The sequence below is a fragment of the Chelonia mydas genome, chromosome 14 (assembly GCF_015237465.2).
Source record: "Chelonia mydas isolate rCheMyd1 chromosome 14, rCheMyd1.pri.v2, whole genome shotgun sequence".
NCBI classification, from domain to species: domain Eukaryota; kingdom Metazoa; phylum Chordata; order Testudines; family Cheloniidae; genus Chelonia; species Chelonia mydas.
Window position 1 is genome coordinate 6,269,406 of NC_051254.2, and position 21,660 is coordinate 6,291,065.

At 45.8% G+C, this 21,660-nt stretch overlaps 1 protein-coding gene across 1 annotated transcript in view; it reads left to right on the forward strand.

Annotated features, from left to right (window-relative positions):
- Nucleotides 1-5,474: 5,474 nt before the first annotated feature.
- The window catches only part of LOC102930765 (WD repeat-containing protein on Y chromosome), a 50,600-nt gene continuing 34,414 nt past the window's right edge, over nucleotides 5,475-21,660 (forward strand). The window contains exons 1-10 of the mRNA XM_037914547.2: nucleotides 5,475-6,307; nucleotides 8,283-8,550; nucleotides 9,118-9,264; nucleotides 9,866-9,988; nucleotides 11,129-11,300; nucleotides 12,531-12,577; nucleotides 13,721-13,858; nucleotides 15,715-15,903; nucleotides 18,879-19,070; nucleotides 20,846-21,106. Of these exons, the coding sequence (XP_037770475.1) occupies nucleotides 6,186-6,307; nucleotides 8,283-8,550; nucleotides 9,118-9,264; nucleotides 9,866-9,988; nucleotides 11,129-11,300; nucleotides 12,531-12,577; nucleotides 13,721-13,858; nucleotides 15,715-15,903; nucleotides 18,879-19,070; nucleotides 20,846-21,106 (1,659 nt within the window). The 5' untranslated portion in view covers nucleotides 5,475-6,185. The remainder of the gene's footprint in view (nucleotides 6,308-8,282; nucleotides 8,551-9,117; nucleotides 9,265-9,865; nucleotides 9,989-11,128; nucleotides 11,301-12,530; nucleotides 12,578-13,720; nucleotides 13,859-15,714; nucleotides 15,904-18,878; nucleotides 19,071-20,845; nucleotides 21,107-21,660) is intronic.

Sequence of the window (21,660 nt, forward strand, 5' to 3'; positions counted from 1 at the left end):
CCCAGGCCAGCTGTCACAGGAAGGGAGAGGAGGAGCCAGGAGGGGAAGTGGAACCACCCTGAGCTGTGGGGCATTTCCTGCTCCCCCCATCCCTCCTGTGAGCAGGGATGTTTCCTCTGCTCCTCTCCCTGTCCCTCCTGTGAGGATAGGCGAGGCTCCAGAGCACTCTGCTGCTTCCCAGGAGGCATGAAGGGACAGCTGATGCCCAGCGGGGGGAGCCCTTGGGGCCGGATCAGGCCCGCAGCCGCCAACTGAGGAATAATGCAGTAAATTATATATATTGGGGGGTAGAGGGCTCAAAATCCAAGGCCCTGGGCTGCAGCCCTAGAGCCCCAGCGTTAATCCAGCCCTGCTCGACCCTGACCCAAAGGGATCCCCTTGCAGAATAAACCTGCTTTTCCTTTGGCCCAGTCACTCTCTGATGTCTCTCCTGCAGCAGCTGCCTGGCTGGTCTTGTGGTGCTGCCAAATAGCCATCAGATGGCAACAACATTTGGTCATCCAGACCTTGGCTGGAGCTGAGTGGGTGACCTTGAGCAATCCTAGAGGAGGGTCCTGCTCACTCTTCGCCCTGGCCTTGAGTACTGGAAAAATGACCAGCTGGCAAGATTTTTCTTTGCTCCCTTGAAACACTTTGCTCTTCTCTCTGCCGACCCTCTCCTGTTGATTGGTTTGCATACACTTTGTGCTTTAAGGAGAAATCCATGCTGCTCAATGGCCCATTGTGTCCACCACAGTCACTCAGCTTTTCACATTTCTTTGCCTGCAAGGAATCTGGACAAAATGTGAAACGGCAGCGTAAAATAAAGAGGGTATTATTAAATCCTAACAAATGGGCAATCTCCTTTTCAATAAGACTGAATTCTCTCTGCAGCCTTTCTAGCACACACAAGTTAACTGTATGTAAAACATGCAGCATGCTCAAGGGGCGAACTTCCTGTTTGTTATAGAAGACCCTGTTCTGACTTGCAGGCTGGGTTCTGATTGCAGTACAACAGAGGATAGAGAAGATCTATCCCTAGAAATGGTGATCTTTTTTCTCCAGGGAAACCGATCAGAACCTTTCCGCCTGCATTATTTTTTTTTTTATTGAAGATGAATCAAAAGCACGAAGAAAGAACAAAAGAAAAGTCTCAGTGACTGAGCAGTGTTAATGCCTTCTCTAGAACCATCTGCTCTGAACACAAACTGGCTGCCTACTTGTTGACAGCACAATCCTTACAGATTGACAGGAGCAGTATGCAGAAAACAAAAGCCTAAGAACCTCACTATAGCACAGCGATACATACAGGAAGGGCTTGTAGCATCAGGTCCTACATGTATACTGGCAGAAACCTTGGGCCAAATTCAGACTTGGTTTACCCATTTCAGTGGAGTTGTACCAAGACTGATTTTGGCCCTTTATACATAAAAAGAAAGGCACAGATTGCAACTGTTGTATTCTACACGCACCCACCGAGAATTCTACAGGCTGCATGTTAGGAGAACTCTAACAGGAACGTTTAGGATCCTTGTTTATTGCCATGAAATCTCTCTTATTTCTTTTCAATCACATAAGTAGAGCCATGTGAACTCTTAAAGAACTTTTGTGCATTCCCTTCAGTGTAATTAGTGTCTCAATTGTAACAGTAACAGAAGTGTGTTTCTCTAAACTCTGGCTGTGTTCCATTGGCTGAAATTCAGGGCTGTGTCTGAACAACAATGTGAACCTAAAATGCTCCCCACTGCGGGATGATATAAAGCAACTTGCTTCTCAGTGCATTTTTCTTTTATACCTGGTGCACCTGAAGACAACGCAGTTTCATGTTGCTGCTGCCTTTCCCTGCCACCGGGGGCAGTAGACAGAGCCTACCAAGCTATGTAATAAGTACCATGCTTGAGAATTAGACAAAGGTCACTTGGACCCCTGTGGCATCGGAGGAGAGAAGTCAGATTAGGTACTGTTACGTGTTCAGAATTAAACTGACTGCCCCCGCTGAGTTCTGGAACGAATGACTGGCAGAGCAGGTGTGGTTCTTTCCCCTGGAGCATAACAGGATCATCGGTTAGGATCAGCGGTACATATCCCACCTCAAATTTCTACAAATGCAAAGGTGCCTTTGGCATTCATGCACCTCAGTCCTTTGCTCTCATTTCTTAGCTTTCATGTCTGTCTATTGATGCTTTCCCTCTCTTCATTTAATTCAATGACAGCTTGTTTTCAGCATCCAGTTCTTGGCCTGATATCTTTGGACAGGCAAGCAAATACTGCCCCTCCCTGGCTTCCCATTAGTAACCAACCATCCTTCGCATTCAGTTATATCTGCCGGGTTCTTTGTTTGTTGGTTTCTGTGAACTTTCAACTCCTTGATGCTGAAATTAAAATGTTTGATGCTATCGGGCTACCATAGTCAACCCAGACATCCAGAGAGAGCAATTTCCACCTGGAATAATTTGCGGAGCTGCTTGTTGTTTCTTATTTGTATCGTGGTAGCACTTAGGAGTCCCAGTCATGGACCAGAACCCCCTAGTTCTAGGCACTGTACAAATGCAGGACAAACAATGGTCCCTGCCACAATGAGTTTACAATACAAGGGCTTGTCCACATGGCGACTCAGTGCGCGGCATACTGGGGTGCCAATCTACAGCACACTAACTGGCCCTGGGGACTCTGCCTCCATGCACTAAAAGTTCGGTAATGAGCTTTGACATACCCCTGTTTCAAACAGCAGGTGGGTAGCGATAGCCTGGGGAGCACAAGGGGACAGTGAGACTGTGTTGGCTATACTAGCTTCCTGACCATGTCTTTGCTGTGGAAATCTGGGGGCTGGTTAATTCTGTACCAGGTAGTGTACACACCCTCACTGCCGTCAGATGAGCCCTGCTGAACCACAGGGTGCGTCATCTCAAGCTCCCCTAGCATTAGCCGTGATGGCCACTTCTCCTGCAGAACAAATTAATGGCAGCATTTTGGAATAGGAACATGCTATGTTTTGCTGTTTGGACAGATCTTCCGGTTTGCTTTTTGCTCAGGTAGGAGTGAAGCCCTTTATAAACTCAACAAATCAATTGGCCGTTTACTCAGTAACTCAGACCTGTATCACACAAACTGTTGATGGCACAATGAGGTTGCTTCATGCAGTTATCCCTGCAGGCCCTGTTATTTCCTTGTTGACTGTGCGTTTCCTTAAACACTTTGACAGGCAAAGAATTTGATGGACGGGAGATAAATATTTCTTTGGAAGCAAACCTCAGCGTTGGTTACAGATTGTGCAGAGTTTCTAACACACTAGGTGCAGGATGCATGGAACATCATGTCTCTACAAGGCTTTCAGAAGTACTGATTTGCTTCAGAGGTGTCTGAGTACATGAAAGACTAGAAGTGGAATGTTTAATTCCGAAGCAGCTGTGTTAGAGGTTACTGCTCGCAGTGCTTTGTCGAAAACCCCTTCTTTTGGTCTCTCAGGAATGTGCATGCTAAAGCCTACAGGCTGTTCCACTTTTCCTAGAGTGTACATTGCCAGTGAATGGAAAATGTAGCCCGTTGGTTGTTTTCCATGTTTATCATTTCAGATATTGGAACCTTAAATTGCTCCTGCAAAGTAGATGCGCACAAAACATGCATCATTGTGAGCAAAAGTATTAAGTCAGATCGGCACATCAGATGGGCCCACAGAACCCAGCTTTCCATCACTCACCATAAAAACCTCTCCTTACAAACCAAGTTTCACGGCACAGTCGAGTCTCCTTTTAGGCCTAATTTCGTCCCTCTATGAATCTAATGGCCAAAAATGAATATTACTTAATATGAGCCATAAATTAATTCTTCTGAATGAGATGTAGTCATGATGAGATCTTGGAGCAGTGAATGAGGGCACAAGAATGAAAGGGGAAATATTTTGGGGGGCATGCAGAGGACATCACTGGAGCCTTGAGTTATATAGAAAAGGCCCTGGAGACAGAAGACAGTTTTATGCTGTATGCTTAAAATGTTCTCAAACAGAAAAGTCAGGGGAGCGGGGGCACTGCTGGGTGATGGGGAGGAGTTGTTTGTTCTTGTTGTTTCTCTCTTGACAACAAAATGAGTTATTTGGTTGGTTTGATTTAAAAGAACATTGCACAATAATTCAGAATTTCTAAGAAAGGATACACAAGACCTTTTTTCTTTCCTGGAATGTTTTCCACACATTTCCAGCATATGACATAGGTTCCTTTGGAGACATTGGTTGTTTTCCAGCGCTGCACTGGATTTCACTCCCATGAAAAGAGATCGTATCTGTTGCTCTCCGTCTCTTTTCATAGTCTACCATCTACTGGTTAGACTTCAGAATTGCATGGGGCTTGTTCCAGACAGCATTCTTCAGCACTGGGCATGTGTCAAGGGTGTGAATGTCACCTGCTCTTCGTTTCATGTGAAACAGGAGACAAGAAAATATTCTCTCTACAAACTATCTGACCTGCTTCTGCCTCTCCAAAGATGTAGGGGTCTTTGCTGAAGATGAAGCAAGCACTGTTTCCTTTTTCACGGCACTAGACTGTGAAATACATTAGCTATTAGAATATAGTTAATCCCAATTTTGTCTCCACAGCTCAGTATATTGTCTATCAATCCAATCTAAGCACACACTGGGGGTCAAATCTGATGCAACTTCTCCTAGCTCCACCCAAATGAATGGGGATGTCAATGATTAATATGAAAGCTGAAGTTCTAAATAACTAAGAGGCCTGTGTACAAGCCCCACACTTATGGAAATGCTGGATTAAGACACACAGGACCGTTAAAGAGGTCCCCTCTGGTTGCCCTTGCTGCCTGTAATGTTAGTTCTAAAGAAGATGATTTACAGCAAGGGAAATAAGGGCTGTATCAGGAAATTTGAGGACCTGCTTCTGCACCCAGGTGTGAAGGAGAATAGGCATGTACGTATGTATCATGGTCTCACTCTGATTTTAAGGCTGGCAAAGACTAGTCACAGGCCTGAAAGCAGCAATTAAAAACAAGGAGAGAAGTGATACTATTATGAAAAAGCAACAGGCACCCTGGGTTTCACCCTCTCTCAAACTCTCTGAAAGAACGGGCCATTTACTCCTTAGAATTCTTGCTTTGCACGGGACTGGAGGCTTCATGGAATTGTTACAGTTTAACTACCGAATGGAACAGGGAGGGGAACGTCGGCATCACCTGTAGTTATGGCGACAAGAAAATATTGACAGCACAATAAATTACATATTAATGGAAATAGCAAGGCAAAAATTTATCCTGCTTCACTATTAAATAACCAGCCCACATTTATGAAACAGGCAGGGCATTCCACTTCTGAGATCAGAGATGAAGGAGTCTCTTTAGCTATTCACTTCTGTTTCTGTGCAGTGTATGTTACCAACCCACCGCAGCTGATCATGGTCTCAGAGTTGCCCAACAGGCTATTTGTAATTCCCTAAATTAATCCCCTTCTGGAGGTTCACCTGTTATGTATGGTCACACATGGAGCTCATGGTGCAAAACCTTAATGTTCAACAGAGCGCAGGAAAGAAATCTCTGATTGTCTCTCCTCTCTGTAGATATCAACTGCAAATTATCAGGTTAATCATAAATTGACCAAATGCTTTTCTTTGCATGGACCCATCCCCCAAGTGAAATTCCTTTGCGTTGAAACATTTCTTGAGCACAGTTGCTAAATAATTATAAGCAGAATGGATGGTGTTATGCAAGTCCAGGCTAGTAACACTGCAGAATACACTTCCCAATGTACCTGCTACTGGCCTTTCAAAATGAAGCCTCTAGTTTTCTGTCTGTGTAATGTATTCACCTGCTCATGTATTTGGGAGCCTCTAAGCAGTGCAGCTGTCTGAGAATGTACTAGCTAGTTTGCTTCCATGGTATGGCATATCTTGGCTTGGGAAAACTTGAAACATTGGTTTAGCTTGCATCTGAAGAGCAGTGTTTGATTCAGCCATAGCGTATTGCAGTTACCACCAAGATTGTTAGCGTGGCTTCCTGAAAACATTTATTTTTGGTGCCAAGCAACTTCTCAAGGATTATTGGATAAGGGTCTCAGGAGAACTCAGAGAAGAACTTCCACCTTGCTCCAGTTGAAGATCATTCAGATCTTGATTTTTTTTTTTTTTTTGGTAAGAAAAAGAGATTGAATTGACTCTGGTTCTACCAGTGTCACAACTTAATTAGGTTTGGCGTACTGGGAAAAGGCCATGAAAAACCATCACAGTTTCAGGAAAGAGGGAGAAAAAGTTGAAATGTCAGTGATGGAAAAGCAAAAGCAGAATTCTTCCTGGTGTGCGTACAAGCAAGAAGTACCAGCAAGTATAACACGGTAAGTTCCATTCTGACAATAGTACATTTATTAAGGGTTTGTCTAAATGGAAAGTTAGTGTGCAGTAAACTAGGGTGTGAATTTACAGCACACTAGCTGCTCTGCACTAACTTCCTGGGTGGACACTTTTACTGAGCACTAAAAATGCCCTCGGATAATGTAGTACTCTTTAAAGTGTATTAAGCTAAGTTTCACAAAGGCCCTTCTAGTGTCCACACAAGGAGTTAGTGCAGAGCAGACAGTGCTGTAAATTCACACTTTTGCTTGCAGTGCACCAATTTCCCAATGGCGACAAGCCCTTAAGACACGATGATATGTTGCACGTTTTTCAACCTGGGTTTTAGCCATGCAAATCCATCGGTTGTCAGTTGAATGAACATAGCTCATGGGTTACATCGACATATGTCACTCTGAAAGCTTAACCAGTACCTGGCAAGAAGGGAAAATGTCATAGATGTGTCCCACACCCACCATCATCAGTGGTCTTGTGCACCACAGTTGTTGATGCTGCTGTTCATATTACCTAGTTACGGCAGCTATTAAACTTGTAACTTCCTCTGAAAAGACCGTATGAAAAGAAACTGAATATAATCAAAGAGAAAGTTATGCTGTGTCGTACTTATTTAAATCTTTTCTGTACAAAATAAGAATTCAACAGGTTGTGCCTCAATATAGCAACACCTTGAATAGAAAAAAAATTGTGGCTTATTAGTTGACAGTGAATTCCCCCCTGTAATCATGGAATTAATATGTGTTAGAGTTATTATTATTTCCTCCAAGCTATGCAGTTACCCACACTGGATATTTTCATCTGATCACATGCTTGCCGTAGAGAAAATGTTGCCATGGCATCATGTGCTATTGAGATCTGAGTGCACTTGGTTTGGGAATTAAATACTTTAGAAAAAAGTGCAAGGGTGGAACAGCCTATGACTAGATAGAGGCTCAGAGGACCAAATCCTCAGCTAGGATAAGTCAGTGAAGGTGCAGGGATTTGTGCCAGCTGATGATCTGGCTCTGAGTTTCAGACTATATCCAGCCCCCAGGGATGGGAAGAGAGTGCCCCACGTAGCTCTGTACTAGCCCCCTTGCTGGTTCAGGAGCAGTGCAAAGAGTCACGTCCATTCCTTCCCAGCTAGGAGGAAAGTCGTGAAGACTCAGGGCCTTGGAAATGGGCATGTGGGGGGAGAAGGGGATAGGGAAATGTCTCTTTGGGACTTTGAGAAACACTAAGGGAAAGCCACAAGGGATTTCCTGGTGAAATACTATCACTTGTGAGGGTGTGGAAAGCAGCCTGGTACACTCGCTTCATCTTCACTTCCTGCTTTCTCTGGTGCCACTCTTGCATTTATTGCACTAATAGTAATCATCATCATCATAAATAAACAATTGTGCCTTCCATCGAAGGATCTCGAAGCCTCCCAAAAACACTGTGATGCAGAACACTCTAATTATTGACAGATGGCTGAAACTGAGCCACAGCGGCTATGTCTACCCTGCCGTGGACACCCGCGGCTGGCCTGTACCAGCTGACTCAGGCTTGGGCTAATGGGCTATTGAAGTGCAGTGTAGATATTCGGGCTCAGGGACCCTCCCACCTCTCAGGGTCCTAGAAACTGGGCTCCAGCTCAAGTCCGAATGGCTACACGGCAATTAAACGGGCCCTTAGCCCAAGCCCTGCGTCGGCTGGCACAGGCCAGCCGCGGATTTTTAAGGGCAGGGTAGGCACGCCCGGAGAGCTTAATGTCTACATTTTCAAGAGTCCACTAATGTTGGGTGTCCAACACGAAGCTCGTTAAGCCTGATTTTCAGAAGTACTGACCCCTCTGCAGTCCTCTTGTTCTTACTACTCCCTGTAAGAGAGCACTTAACAAATTAACACCCTTGGACCTGAGCAGTACATACCCCCACAACAATCTGTGCCTATCCTGTCCTCCATGAGCATTTTCTTTGCTTTGCTTCCCTCTTCCACCAGCTTTGATCAGAGTAAAAGCCCCCGTCTGGAAGAAGAGCTGGAGCTGGGTCACTTGCAGCTCCTGGAAGCATTGTTTGCTCATCACACCTGTCCCAAAGGGGAAGACCAAGGCAGGGAAGCAGAGAATAAAGACCAGTGGGTGAGACCCTGCAGAAAACAGAAAGTGGAGCCACCAGGAAGTCTGACTCTACAAGAGTTTCATAGAGCCCTGTCGGAGCTGACTGGCTCTGAGATCTGGAACAACCAATCGGAGCTGCTTTTCAACAAGGTAATGAGGATCTGGGGATAGATGAGTCATGAGTGCAAATAATTCCCATCCCAGCCAGTTAGCATTTCTAACATGCGGGTGCCACGTTATTTTGATCTTTTCCTTGCATGTCCCTTCACTACTCCCCTTCCCATTAGGACTCTTACCTGATGGCAGCTAGTCTTGTAACTGGCTACCTGGGACTTCAGCATTAACTGCTTCTCCAAGGCCTTGCATCTTGTGGAGGTAAAATGCTACCACCAGACTGAGTGAGGTACCACGATTTCATAGCATTTTACAGCTACTTTGCACAGATATATACATGCAGGGACATGGAGATTCACGCCCTATGTCTTATTCATTTAGACTGTGAGCTCATCATGTTCGGGGACTGTCTCATTGTATGTATGTACAGTGCCTAGCACAATGGGTTACCCGGTGGACCCTCCGGGTGCTTCTGTAATACAAGCAATGAGTAATTTTAATAATCAGAGTGGAATTTGATCACTAGGACTACTGAGCCTGCTCACGCTCCCTATGAAGTCACATTGGCTTTTCCCCCTCCTTGTTTGTTGCCATTTTTTTGAGGTTGACACCAGCTGTGATGGCCTTATTGATTGGAACAAGTTCTGCACATACCTGCTGCTCTATTACAAAGAAAGGGACTACATGAAAGCCAAGAAGGAGATCTTCCTTGGCAGGGAGCCCCTCATCCGACACTGTGTGCAGAACAAGGTGAGCGGAGAGGGAAGTGCATTGGTCACAGAGGGTGGAGGAGCTGAATTGTAACTGGACAGGCTAGCCGTGTAACCATTCTCTGGTGCTGCGTGTAGTTCGGCAATATTCCTCTCTTCTTCAGCTGCATTTTTCCTTCACAAACAAAATATAAAAGGAATTAAAAACTTGAGCTTTACTCTTTTTTCCCCCCCAAGCTTTATTGCAGTTTTCTTGAGGACACAGGCAGACAGCGGCTGGCAGAGTTTTCTGTCTAGCTAGAATTGTCTTCAGGGCAGCTTTTCTTGTTGAATTTCTAGTAAAAAACGAATAAAGAATTCCAGATTTGTTCCACTGACATAACAGTAAAACAATTCTGGCCAAGCACTTAAATCTAGGGAGAGGTCACTTTATCAAATAAAAGGGGAGGGTCATAATTTACCTATTTCAGGACCAGTTGGGTAGAGCATTTCCCTATAACTTTGAAGGTGTACAGTCAAATTCTAGCCTTGTTTATACCCACCATTAAACACAATGGCTGAATTACAGGCACGTATATAATGTGAAATGGAGAAAAGAGTGAGATCTGACCACTGGAGCAAGAAGTATCTTGGTTTTTCAGCTGGCACCAACTACCAGGTTATTGGCCATCTCTTCTCCACCACCACTCTGGTTTGTGAGTGTCAGCAAAGGAGGAGTTCTTACTACGTGGGACAGCACTCTACGTATTCAGAAAACTTATGAGGTAAAGAGGTTGGTAATAGCATGGGGGTAAATGCAGTGACAACTGAACTTGGGAGTAATTCAGCATCCAGATTTCACTCAATAAATTGCTATCTGAAGGAGAGTTTAGCCTCTTTGCAATGAGGATTAGAGCTGGTTGGGATTTTACGGAGGAATGTTTTCCAATGGAAAATGCAGTTTCCGCAAGATTTAAATTTTCTGCAAGAAAATTTCAGTTTTGCCCCCAAATGTTGATTGTCTATAGGAAAATGGAAATAAAAGCTTTAGTTCCTTGGCTGCCCACCTGGAGGGCTGCTGCAGATCTGGGGCTTCCAGGTTCCATGGTAGCTACCTGGCTGCATGACTCCCTGGGCAGCCAGCTCCCTGACTCCCTGAGGTATCCAACCAGAGAGTCAGGCAGCCCAGCCAGCTGCCCTGGGATCTAGGGGTCCTGGAAGCCCATGGGCCCTCAACTCCTCGGGTGGACTGCTGGGGAGCCTGGGAGCATTTTTGAAATGAAACACTGTTTTTTCCCATAATGGGAAATTCCAAAATTCCTGTGTTTCAAAGTGTCAGAATTTCCCTTTTGTGGGAAATTCTGAGTTTAAACCCTCCCTAATGAGAATCCAGTACCTACATTCATAAACCGCTTCGTGTGGCTCCTCGTACTCCTTCCATCTGCCCTGGGGAAAATAAGGGGTTTGCATTGTTGTGTATCGTTAAATGCATTGCATCAACTAGCATTATATGGGGTCAGAGTGCCTGTCTGTCCATCTCTTCCGGTTGTCTGTGGGTGACTACTTAGATTGTAAACTCTTTGGGAGTGTATACAGCACCTAGCACAATGGGGCCCCGGTCCATGACACCTAATGCTACTGCAGTACAGATCAATAATAATGCATATGTTTGGGAAGCTAGGATTAGCAGGTTACCTTCATTTTCCAAGCAGTATGCCCCTGGCACTGCTAGGTGCCGCTGAGAAATTCCTGTCAAGTGCTGAGTGCCTTCAGTGGGAGATGAAAAATACACAGCTCCTTGCAGAATCCGGGCATATTAACTTCATCTGGGAATGGCTATTTCATGCTGAAGGTGGCCCCAGTGCATTTCTTCTGAGAGGGATTCCAATCTTTTGAGTTCTCCTTTGCTGCTTGTTTTCTAACAGATTGCAACAGATTCCAAAGGCTCTCAAGCAGAAAAAAGAAGGTTGAAATTCTGGACCACAGACGCTGCGTACATGGCAAATGTCCACAAAATCGCAGTAGCCACCACCTGCAGGGATATTCACTTTTTTGACGTGTCCACGGCAAACCTTTTTGAAGAGTTTCATTTATTTGGTACAAGTTAGGGTTTTACTAATAGGAGGGGCCTCTGTTCATGTTCCCAGATTCTATTCTGAGGTTTGGGTATCGTCTAAATCAGGCTTCCGATTTCCAGCATTGCTCTCTGGGGAGAAAACACCAGGCTATTCGCACAGAAACCTGGGTATTTTGGAGAGCAATAAACCAAATAAAAGTCCTTAGTTGCTGCTCACTGCAGTCTCTCTGGGGTCCCTGTTGTTGTTCTCTCCTACTGCTTAATGGAGTTAGCCAAAACTGGCCAAAGGCAGGTAGCTAAAGCCATGCAGTTGGGAATGGTGCAGCAGATGGAGAGTTGGAGCTTCAGAACCAGACCCCAACACTCACTAGTAGATCAGCTGTGGAGGGGATGGATTCCTATAGATGTATGGGCATCAAGGTTTAAACTGAAGGCTGGAATGATCACCCGTACTGAAGTCAGTGGACCAAATTCTGTTCACACTGGTACTGGCATAAATCCAGATTGGCTCCATTGGGTGCAGCGAGGTCAAGCTGAATTTACACTAGTGAAAGCAGCTTGTGGCCCATGGGATTACCTGAGCTATAAATCGGGCAGAACGTGGTTTTGTCAGATCCTCAACTGGCATTCGTTAGCATAGCTCCACTGAGATCCAATTTTACATCATGTGAGGAGCTGGCCCTTTATGTATAGTGGATCTGATTCTACACTGTCTCGCAGCTTGTGCGGCTAGTGGAAGTGATGTGCTACCATTCTCACGTGGTAGCATTTACCTCCTGCAATGGAGAAACAGGCCCAATGAACCTTATTTAAATAAATGACAATACAGCAATTGCTGGGAGTAGGTGAATGCAAGAAGTGATCAGAGACAGGCTGAGCTGCTAAATTCAGATCCATTTCTGAATTTCACAGCACTTCAATGAGTATTTGGGCCCAGAGTTTTGGTTCATGTCTGTCTCTAGTGATGGTTATGTTGATGGTTATAAGAGTGTGTAGTTGATCATGAAAATAGATATAGGTAGAGGAAACTAGACATCATTCTGGCCTCTATATTTTCATGCATACCCAAGGAATTTACACTGTTCCCTGCCATTAACAGTGATTAGTTCTATGCATCTCCATCCCCTCCCACTGCATTGAGAGAATAGGATCCCTTTTTACGTATCACATGGAAAATGGATATTGAGGAAGTGGGGTAGAAAAAAGTTATGAATAATTCTAATATTCCATTTCTCTTTCTATCCCTCCAGCTCTGAAAAATGTTCCAACTTCATTGTACTACTGGTATAATGCAAAGGTACAGTGGCACTGCACTTTGTGTTCCAATATGTGCTCATAAAGTTACCCGTAACCTTTATTGTTTATCCCCAACAAGACAAAGTGTTTATGATCATTTGTGCCAAGCTATAACTCTTCGTGGTAAGGTCACAATCTAGGATTGTCTTATATTTCAGATGCAAGAACCCATCCTGACTTAGGTCACAACGATTGTTGGCTACCATTCTCTTGTGAGTGACTAAGAAGCCCGTCAAGATTCAGGGCAAGAAGGAAAAGTTAATTATTACTTAAAGGAATAACAAGGGTGCTCTCAGATTTGAAACTGGGATTTACTTAGGAAGCTTTTCTAGCTATAATCTTCTTGGGAACAGAGGATTTGCAGAGCGGATCAGAGCTTTCTCCATCAAATTCAATGCCCTGCTTGTAGCAGAGGTGGGCACCTGATGTTTCGAGGAAAGGCAAACCTGCCCCACTCCACCAGTGATGTACTTAGCCAGTTGTGCAATGGTGTCTATAGGGAGACATGCAATGTTGTATATAGGGGTAACAGAATCAATGTGTCTATAAAGGGAGCAGAATCAATACTGCCTGTACAGGAGATAGAGATGGTTCCAATTCACACCCTGTGTCAGGGGGTTTGATTGTTATCAGCTGTCTGTGCTGGATGGGGCAAATCTTGCTTCTCTGCAGTGTGTGAGGGCCTTGACACAGGGACCCCAAGCTGTGCCGCTACCCTAGTCCAGAGCCAGGATTTGGGGAGCGGGCACACGTATGAGCCTGCTAGACTGCACAGAGCCCAGCTTTTGGGGGGGAAGGGGCATACTGTGTGGCCACATGTGGTGAGTTTGGGGCATGGCACGGGTGTGTTTGGGATGGACCCAGGGGGTGGATGCACAGACAGTATGAGGGGTGCTGTGTCAGAGCTCCCTGCAGAGGTCCCCAAGGCACGCCCAGCACCCTACTCAAGCCGTGGGCCGATTCCCTGGCTTTGGGCCAAGGGACTGTAGCATGGTTTTCAGCAGTGACTCAAGCGCAATTACATTCAGTGTATGTTTAATCAGCTGTTAACCATGCGAAGATGGATCATAAAGGGAACATCATCAGCTTCCCCCGGCAAATCCCAACTCCTCCCTCCTCCTCTGTGTTTTTGTTTCCCTTCCAGTCCTTAGGGAGTCGCTCCTTGCTGCTCTGGGGAGATGACCACGGTGACGTTCACCTGCTCTGGCTGCTGCACCCTCATTCGGGCATCTTTGAAAAGCCCTTCTCGGATCAGTCAGGGCCGCAGAGAGTCTTCCTGCAGGTGCGGGCAGAAAGGCACCTTCCAGAATGCTGCTAAACTTCAAATGGTGCTAAGAATGGTGTTAAGCATCCCTCCTTTGCCACTGCCCTTCCTGGCCTTTTTTCAGAGGCCCTAGAAAACAGAACCTAGGCTAGGAAAGATGGTCCAGTTTAGGTCAGGCTTAGCTACCACGGCCAAGTAGATACCACTATCTTCTCCCCATCAGCCCAGCTACGTCAGGCAAGAATTCACAAACTTTCACCTCGCCAAGTGCTGCCCCACTCTGTCTTTAACTGAGAGAATCCCACTTCAGAGCAGTTAGCTGGAGTGCCGCCCAAGCAAAAAATAAATAAATACATGAAAAAGGGTGGCCGGAAGGCCGCCCCTGGAATTGTGCCATCCCAAGCACATGCTTGCTTGGCTGGTGCCTAGAGCCAGTCCTGATAGCGACATGTAAGGAGCACAGGCTTTATAGCCTCTACGGGGTACCAAATGCTTCCCCTCCTCCCTAGGCTCTCCCTCTCGGTCCATAAAGGAGTGGACCAAACATTATTCTAATGCAGGGCTTCCCTAGTTGATAAAGTTGGAAAAGCACTGACCTGTATCGAAGGTGATACAGGGATTGGGACCCAACCTGCACAGCTGACACAATTCTGGGTACTGCTTCGATCAGCCCACAAGTCTACCAGGTTGTTTTAAACTCCTCTACTAATGACCTACACACAAACACACACACACCCCATTATTCTCAGATTGGCTTAGCTCTCAGATGGTGACTAAGGCATGACCTACTAGCCCGTGTGTTAGCGAAACCGTATCGAAACTTCACCACTTAAGGTTTGTCTTGACCTTAAGTCCCAATTGAGCCAGGAGCCAAGTCCAGTTGTCCTCAGCCAGACAGAGAAGTCATCCCGTAGCAAGATGAGGAGGATAAACAGGGAATCTTCTCAGTTAAGCAGGGGTTCCCAAGGGCCCTCTAAATTCCTGGGCCCCACTGAACCCTCTACATTAATCTCTGATATCCAGCTTCTACAAATAATGGAAGGGTGGGGGAATTCAGTGCTTGTGAAATATTCATTTCTACAGAGCTGGGCAAGAGTTGCTATAAAAAAAATTCTATATATTAAAAAAAAAAAATTCCCTTTGGAATGAGAGAGCTGCCCAAGGTGAATTCACATCTATTCAAAGGAAATAGCCTTGGATGCTGCTCTGGGCTGAGATAAATGGTCAAGTCTGCGAGAGTCCACTGGGCAACACAAATCAGAGGCGCATCTCTAGCATTCAGACTGTAAAACGCCTTCACCACCCTAGGTTCATATCAAAGAATGTGAGGCTGCAGTAGCTCCCAAGCATGTGAGCAGAGTTTCTTGCTGCTGTTCTAGGTTATAAATAGAAGCATAGTGGGTTATTTTTAGAGCTTGGCGAGTGGGGATGGAGGGAACTAGAGAAATCCTTCCAAACAAGCTGGTTTCAAGTTGAGGCAAACATCGCAGGTTTGTGTCTGGTGGACAAGAATGTAACCGCTGTGCGCGGCCATTCAGAATTGTCCCAGACCAAGCCCTGAACGCCCTAAGCCTGGGGATATTTGGTTCTGGATCTGAACTGTGCCTCTCAGGCTCAACTCTAATCCCACCATCAAGTCATTAATCACACTGCCGGGGGACAAAATAGTCTGCTGGGTTGGCATGGCATCATAAACATCATCGCATTAGGCCCAGGGCTCACCAAACTTCACTGCTAAACCCCACATCTCTTTTGCTGTTCCAACTCCTCTATAGTTCTCCCTTTCTGTGTGCATGCTACCGCCGTTCGTATTATGCTGGGTGATTAGTAGGTGAACTAGCCTTGTGACATTTCTATCCCTTGTTTTCTCCCAGGAAATTAAAGAGCACAGTAAGCTCCTGCAATATCAAGCCATCCCAGAGGTGCACAAGGAAGCTGTTTCCCAAATCCAGTATGTAGCAGAGGGAGAACTCATCATCACGTCCTCAGGCAGTCCCAAGACCTCGGTGGTGATCATGGATATTCTCAGAAAGAGAAAAGTTTACACCTGGAAAATCAAGAAGGTAGCTCCACTCCCTGCCCTGTGGCCAATGTTTTTACTCCAGCATCAGGCAAAATGAACACAGTCACGTATACTTCATAATATTATATTCCTGTTTTTATACTCACCAGAGTTTATCGCTCTTCTTATCTCTCTCAGGTACTTATCTGGCCCCCTATTAAGCCAGTATCTGAGCACCTCGCAATCTTTAATGTCTTTATCCTCACCACACCCCTGTGAGGTAGGACAGGGCTATTAACTCCAATGTACAGGTGGGGAACTGAGGTACAGAGAGACTAAGGCCTAGATCCACAAAATGACATGGAGTTGCAAGGAAAGTGGGATTGGAGCCGAGGGGCTGGACCCTAGGTCTCCCACTGCCCACGTTGGTGCCTGAACCACCAGGCTACAGTCATTCCCACTGTCTCTTTCTTTCTGGCCCAGTCACTTTAATTATTTGTCCACAGTGGAACAGCCTCAACGGGAGAGTTTGAAGGAGACACATGTCAAAACAGCCCATAGCTCAGTGGCTGGAGCATGTTTCTGAGAGAGAGGTGGGAAATCCCGGTTCAATTCCTTTCTCCCCCCTCAAGCAGGTGGATTGAACCTGGGTCTCCCACATCCTAGGTGAGTGCTTTAACCACTGGACTAAAGGTTATAAGAGGGGCACCGGGGCCACCACCAGAGTTTGAAAGGGACCCGATCCAGCAGCATGCTCAGAGGTGGCCTACTGGATTGGGCCCCATGAAATAGGCGAGCAAATGCCTCTCTTCCCCCGGTTCATGGATCACTCGGGGATTTAGGCAGGAGATCGGCGTTTATATGCCTGGAGTGGGGCAGCAGTGTGCATGCTCCAAGGCAGGAACACAAGAGCCCAAGGAAATCTTTACCCAAAAAACGTAGGTGCCAAGTTACTTTAGACGCCTCCAGAGGTCAGCAGGAGTTGTGTGGATCACACTGGAGCTTAGGCACCTTTGTGGATCCCACCCAAGGCTACACAGGAAGTCTATGACAGAACAGGGGATTGAATCTGGGTCTCTCCAGCCCCTGGCTGGTATCCTAACCACAGGGCCCTGTTTCCTTTCTACAGGGTTGCACATTTGTCAGTCTTTTCCTGTCCTTTTTCACTAGGCAGAAGACGTGTTCTCTCTGCATTTACTCCCAGAGGGGAGCGGGGAGACGAGAAGCCCCAGGCGGCTTCCCAGCAGGGAATGCGGAGCAGGGGGGTGGAAGGGGCAGCCTGCCAGGAACCCCTTCCACCCCGCTGCTCTCCATTCCCGGCTGGGAAGCCGCCTGGCGCTTCTCGCAGAGAGAACACGTCTCCTGCCTAGTGAAAAAGGACAGGAAAAGAGAGCACACACTGTCCCTTTTTGGTCAGTGGAAGCGCTGCTGGTGAGCACGTGGAAGGAGGGCAGTGTGGACATGCATCACCACAGTAATTACTGCAGTGGCTGTAAGTCGACCTAATATAGACTTAATATAGACTTAAGTTTCTCGTGTAACCGTACCCTGGTCTTTGTGAGATATTGCCTAAAGATGCATATAGGCATCTAGATCAGAGGTGGGCAAACTATGGCCTGTGGACCACATCTGGCCCGTGGGACCGTCCTGCTCGGCCCTTGAGCTCCCGGCTGGGGAGGTTGTCCCCCCTCCCCTGCAGCCACACCGTCGCAGGGGCAGCGCGGCTTGCGCCCGCCCGCCTCCCAGGCTTTCCAATAAGCCAGTCCTGCCGCTGAGCGGCATGGTAAGGGGGCGGGGAGCGAGGGGGGAAGTGGGGGGGTTAGATAAGGGGCAGGAGGTCTCAGGGGGCAGTCAGGGGACAGGGAGCAGGGGATGGTTAGATGGGGCAGAGGTTCTGGGGGGGTGGTCAGGGGGTCAGGGAACAGGGGGTTGGATGGGGGGTGGGGTCCCGGGGGGGGCAGTTAGGAGTAGGAGGTCCTGGGAGGGGGCGGTCAGGGGACAAGGAGTGAGGGCGAGGGCAGGCTGTTTGGGGAGGCACAGCCTTCCCTACCCGGCCCTCCATACAGTTTCGCAACACCGATGTGGCCCTCGGGCCAAAAAGTTTACCCACCCCTGAGCTAGATGGATTTTCAAAAGCACCTAAGTAGGTTTAGGTGCCTAACCTGCTCCCATTGATTTCAATGGGAGTTACGCTGTTTTAATTCAATATGAAAAAAAATAGCAATTATATTTTACTAGCTAACAATTCTATTTTTATAATAAAAGCAACAGCATAGATAGACTCCACAAAGCTTAATGAAATTCAGGAAAAATAGAATTTGAAACCAAATCTTTGGAAGCATCTAAATTAGCTCCATTCAGTTCACTGTGGTTTTGCAATTGGATAGTTAAACAGAACTTAGCATTGCTGAAATCAAAACAGGCCTTTTCCCCCCTCTGGTCTACAATCACAGAAAAATTTAGTCCTGGAAAGAAAGAATTGGAGCCCTCCCATCCGGACAGAAATTCTAATTGCAAAGTGCAAAGGTTTCCTCTGTATGTCTGAGTAGATTATGCGAGACGGGGGGGAAAGTGCATTTTTTTAATCATAATATTTAAGAGCTTCTTTGTGACCCTAAATTATTCTCAGAACCCTTTCTTTATCAATCAGGGATAAAAAAGTAACAATGTCTGATATCTGAATCCCAAAGCTGAAATATGAAAAGAACTTCTCCCGCTGACATAGCTACCAGCTCTCAGGGAGGTGGATTAACTACACAAATGGGAGAGCTCTCGCCCATTAGCATAGTTTAGGTCCTGCTTTGAGCAGGGGGCTGGACTAGATGACCTCCTGAGGTCCCTTCCAACCTTGATCTTCTATGATAGAGCATCCTCACAAGCACTGCAGCTGCGCCGATGCAGTGTTTTAAGTATAGATGAGCCCTGAGTCTTTTCCTAGTTGGGCCTCTCTGCACTGCACAGCCTCATTCCGGATACTCTGCATAGACTGTACAAACTTTTCCAAAACACTTACTGCTTTTTTCCTATTTTTTCGAGGGTGTAAAATGCTTCGACTACTGCAAATCCCTGAATCTGCTGGTTACCGGAGGGGTGGATCATGCTGTGCAACTCTGGAACCAATATGTCACAAGCTGGCCAATTGCTACCTTTCAGGGACATTATACTACAGTTCTGGCAGTTGCCATCCATGAGCCCCGAGGACACGTATTCAGCTATTCCAAGGACGCGGTTTGTCATATTTGTGCTAGGTTTTAGCCAGCGCTCCTCCTTTAATAGCAATGTTCACCTCTCCTTCTCTTGTTCAATATGCACCATGCCAGATTTACATTTGATACATCACTGGATCAGTGTTTGGGTAGAAGACCTCCAAGGAGCATTGAGGTGCTGCAGCAGGTGGTGTGGGGGTTCAGTAGGGGGCGCTCTTCCATCTGAGTCATGACGAACGAAACGCCTGACTCAGCACAAAGTTAATGGGTACCGCGCTGCCCAAGGGGCCAGCTTTTGACTGGGTTGTAAAACGAAGGCACTCCCATCCATTTTGTGGTCCTGAAAGATTCTAAGACACTTTTCATGAGAACAGGCATTTTGACACCAGTGCTCTTGTCGCATGTCAGCTCATTCTGCCTCCCAAAATTCCTCCAGCAGTTTCAATTGGATACAGAAGTGTATTGCGCCAGTATGCCATTCTTTACTTCCTTTGCTACAAAGCTGCCAGGTTTCACTCCATAGGTGAATGAAGCAATTTCCATGAATTCCTCACCTACCTTATCAGGGCATTGTGAGGCTTCATTAACTAATGATTCTTTGTAAAGTGATTTGAGATCCTGGGCTGAAAGACATCATGGGCATTCCCAGTATTCTGATGCCAGTGTCAAAGCATATGGAAAGTCTATGTGTAACTGTGGCCAAGGAACGAGTGTGCAGCTGTTTTTGAGGCAACAGGAGTTTCTTTTATCTCCTCTTGCCTTTTGAAGAGGTTGTTATTACAGTATTTTGAAATTTTTTCATTTTGCAGGCAATTAAAAGAGGGGGTGAAATTTCTCAGCAATTGTAGCAATTAATAATTTTAAGCCAAATAAGTGCTTTAAAAGAATGCACGCACCTTCACTGCAGGTTGGTAGTTGGACTACATAAAAGCAAATATGATTACATGCTGCCATTTCCCTAAGAATCAGGGCTAGCAAGGAAGTCCTTTTTTAGTGGTAAATGTATGGGACTGTGAAACAGAGAATATCATACTTGGCTCCCCTTCCAGAGGCATCGTGTGCATAAAAGCATTAATCCAGCATTAGAGCTGTGTGACATTTTTTGGCCTATATTTTTATTAAAATGCAAATTCAGCAACTCAAACATTTTGCGACTTAGTGTTGGTTTCCTGGAATTGCTTGTTTTGAAAAAAAAATCAGAAAAAAATTAAAATGCTTCACTTCGACATTTTCAGAATGAAATGTTTGAATGTTTGGGGTTTGAAATACCTTTGTCTTTCAAAATGCTCTTTAATTTTGTTTTTAAAAAATCCACAAACATTTAAAAATGGTCATAATACAAACAAAAGTTTTGTTTGACCCAAAATCTTTTCTTTTTTTTTTTTTTTTTTTTACTTTTTGGTTTGTTGAAAATTGCAAAATTTTTAGTTTTCAGTTCGACCTGGAATAATTTCTTTTTTTTACTTTTGAAATTGCCAACAAACCAAAAACCATTATTCGCCCTGCTCTACTAATGATTATGAAGCCCTTTGAAAAGCTCAGATGAAAGTCTCAGTGTTTGTGCAATATATTGTAACTGGCCTCGCTTCAGCAACGCCCTTACCTCTGCCAGAAGATGGGGTGTGAAAGGAAGTACATAAGGGGACGAGCTAAAACATCACAAAGCACGAGCACGTCGCTCCATGGTAAATAGAAAAAATCTTCCTGAGCCACAAAATTTGGGAGTATGCAGAGCCACTAGTAGCTGCCTCTAGCAAACACGTAAATAAATCCCGGCTTCTCTCTCTCCTTTCTCAGGTCCTGAAAGTCTGGGATATTTTCTCACAGGCCTGTCTGCAGACACTGGCGCTCAAGTTCCCATGTGTCCAGCCAGAACAAACACTAGAACAGGGGGATTTCCCCTTCTTGCTCATCCAGCAGTCTCCCCATCTCCTCTTAGTCTCCTGTGCTGATTATATTGGATTGTTGAAGCTAGCGCATGACAGTCCTGAGGAAGAAATGCTGGCTACCCATGATGCACCATTATGCGGTGCTCTGTATAACACCTTCTTCCACCAGGTCAGCACTTCTGATAACTTTATTGATCACCGCTTTCTGGTAGGGTTGGGCTTAAACCAAAAAATTTGGATACGAATGCAGAATTTAAACCCCTTTATGTGTTTGCATGTGAGATACTCGTTTGGCCCACTGTAGATATGGGGCAACTGAGAAAATCAGATATAGATTTTGAACACTCTAAAGGTTTGGGGGTGTTTGGATCTGGGAGTTTGGTTCAGACCCATCTCTAGTTTCTATGCTAGATTTGCAAGAGAAACCAGTTCCAGGAAAGTGATTGTAAAAACATCATTATGGATCTCTGTATTTCTTCTCTGTGTGTGACTTTCCCAGTCCAGTTTTTGAAATTCCAAGTAAAAAACTGGCTTTCCCAGTTACCAGAGGCACATGCTCTGCCGGCAATTTGAAAATCCAGTTGGGAGAGATTTTTAGATGTGCTCATGCACTTTTTCATGCTTTCGACTGGTGCTGCACAAATCCTAATGCAGGCACACAAACTCGGATTTGCACATCCATAAAAGTGTGTGTGTGTGTGTGTGTTGCACGTCCATATACGT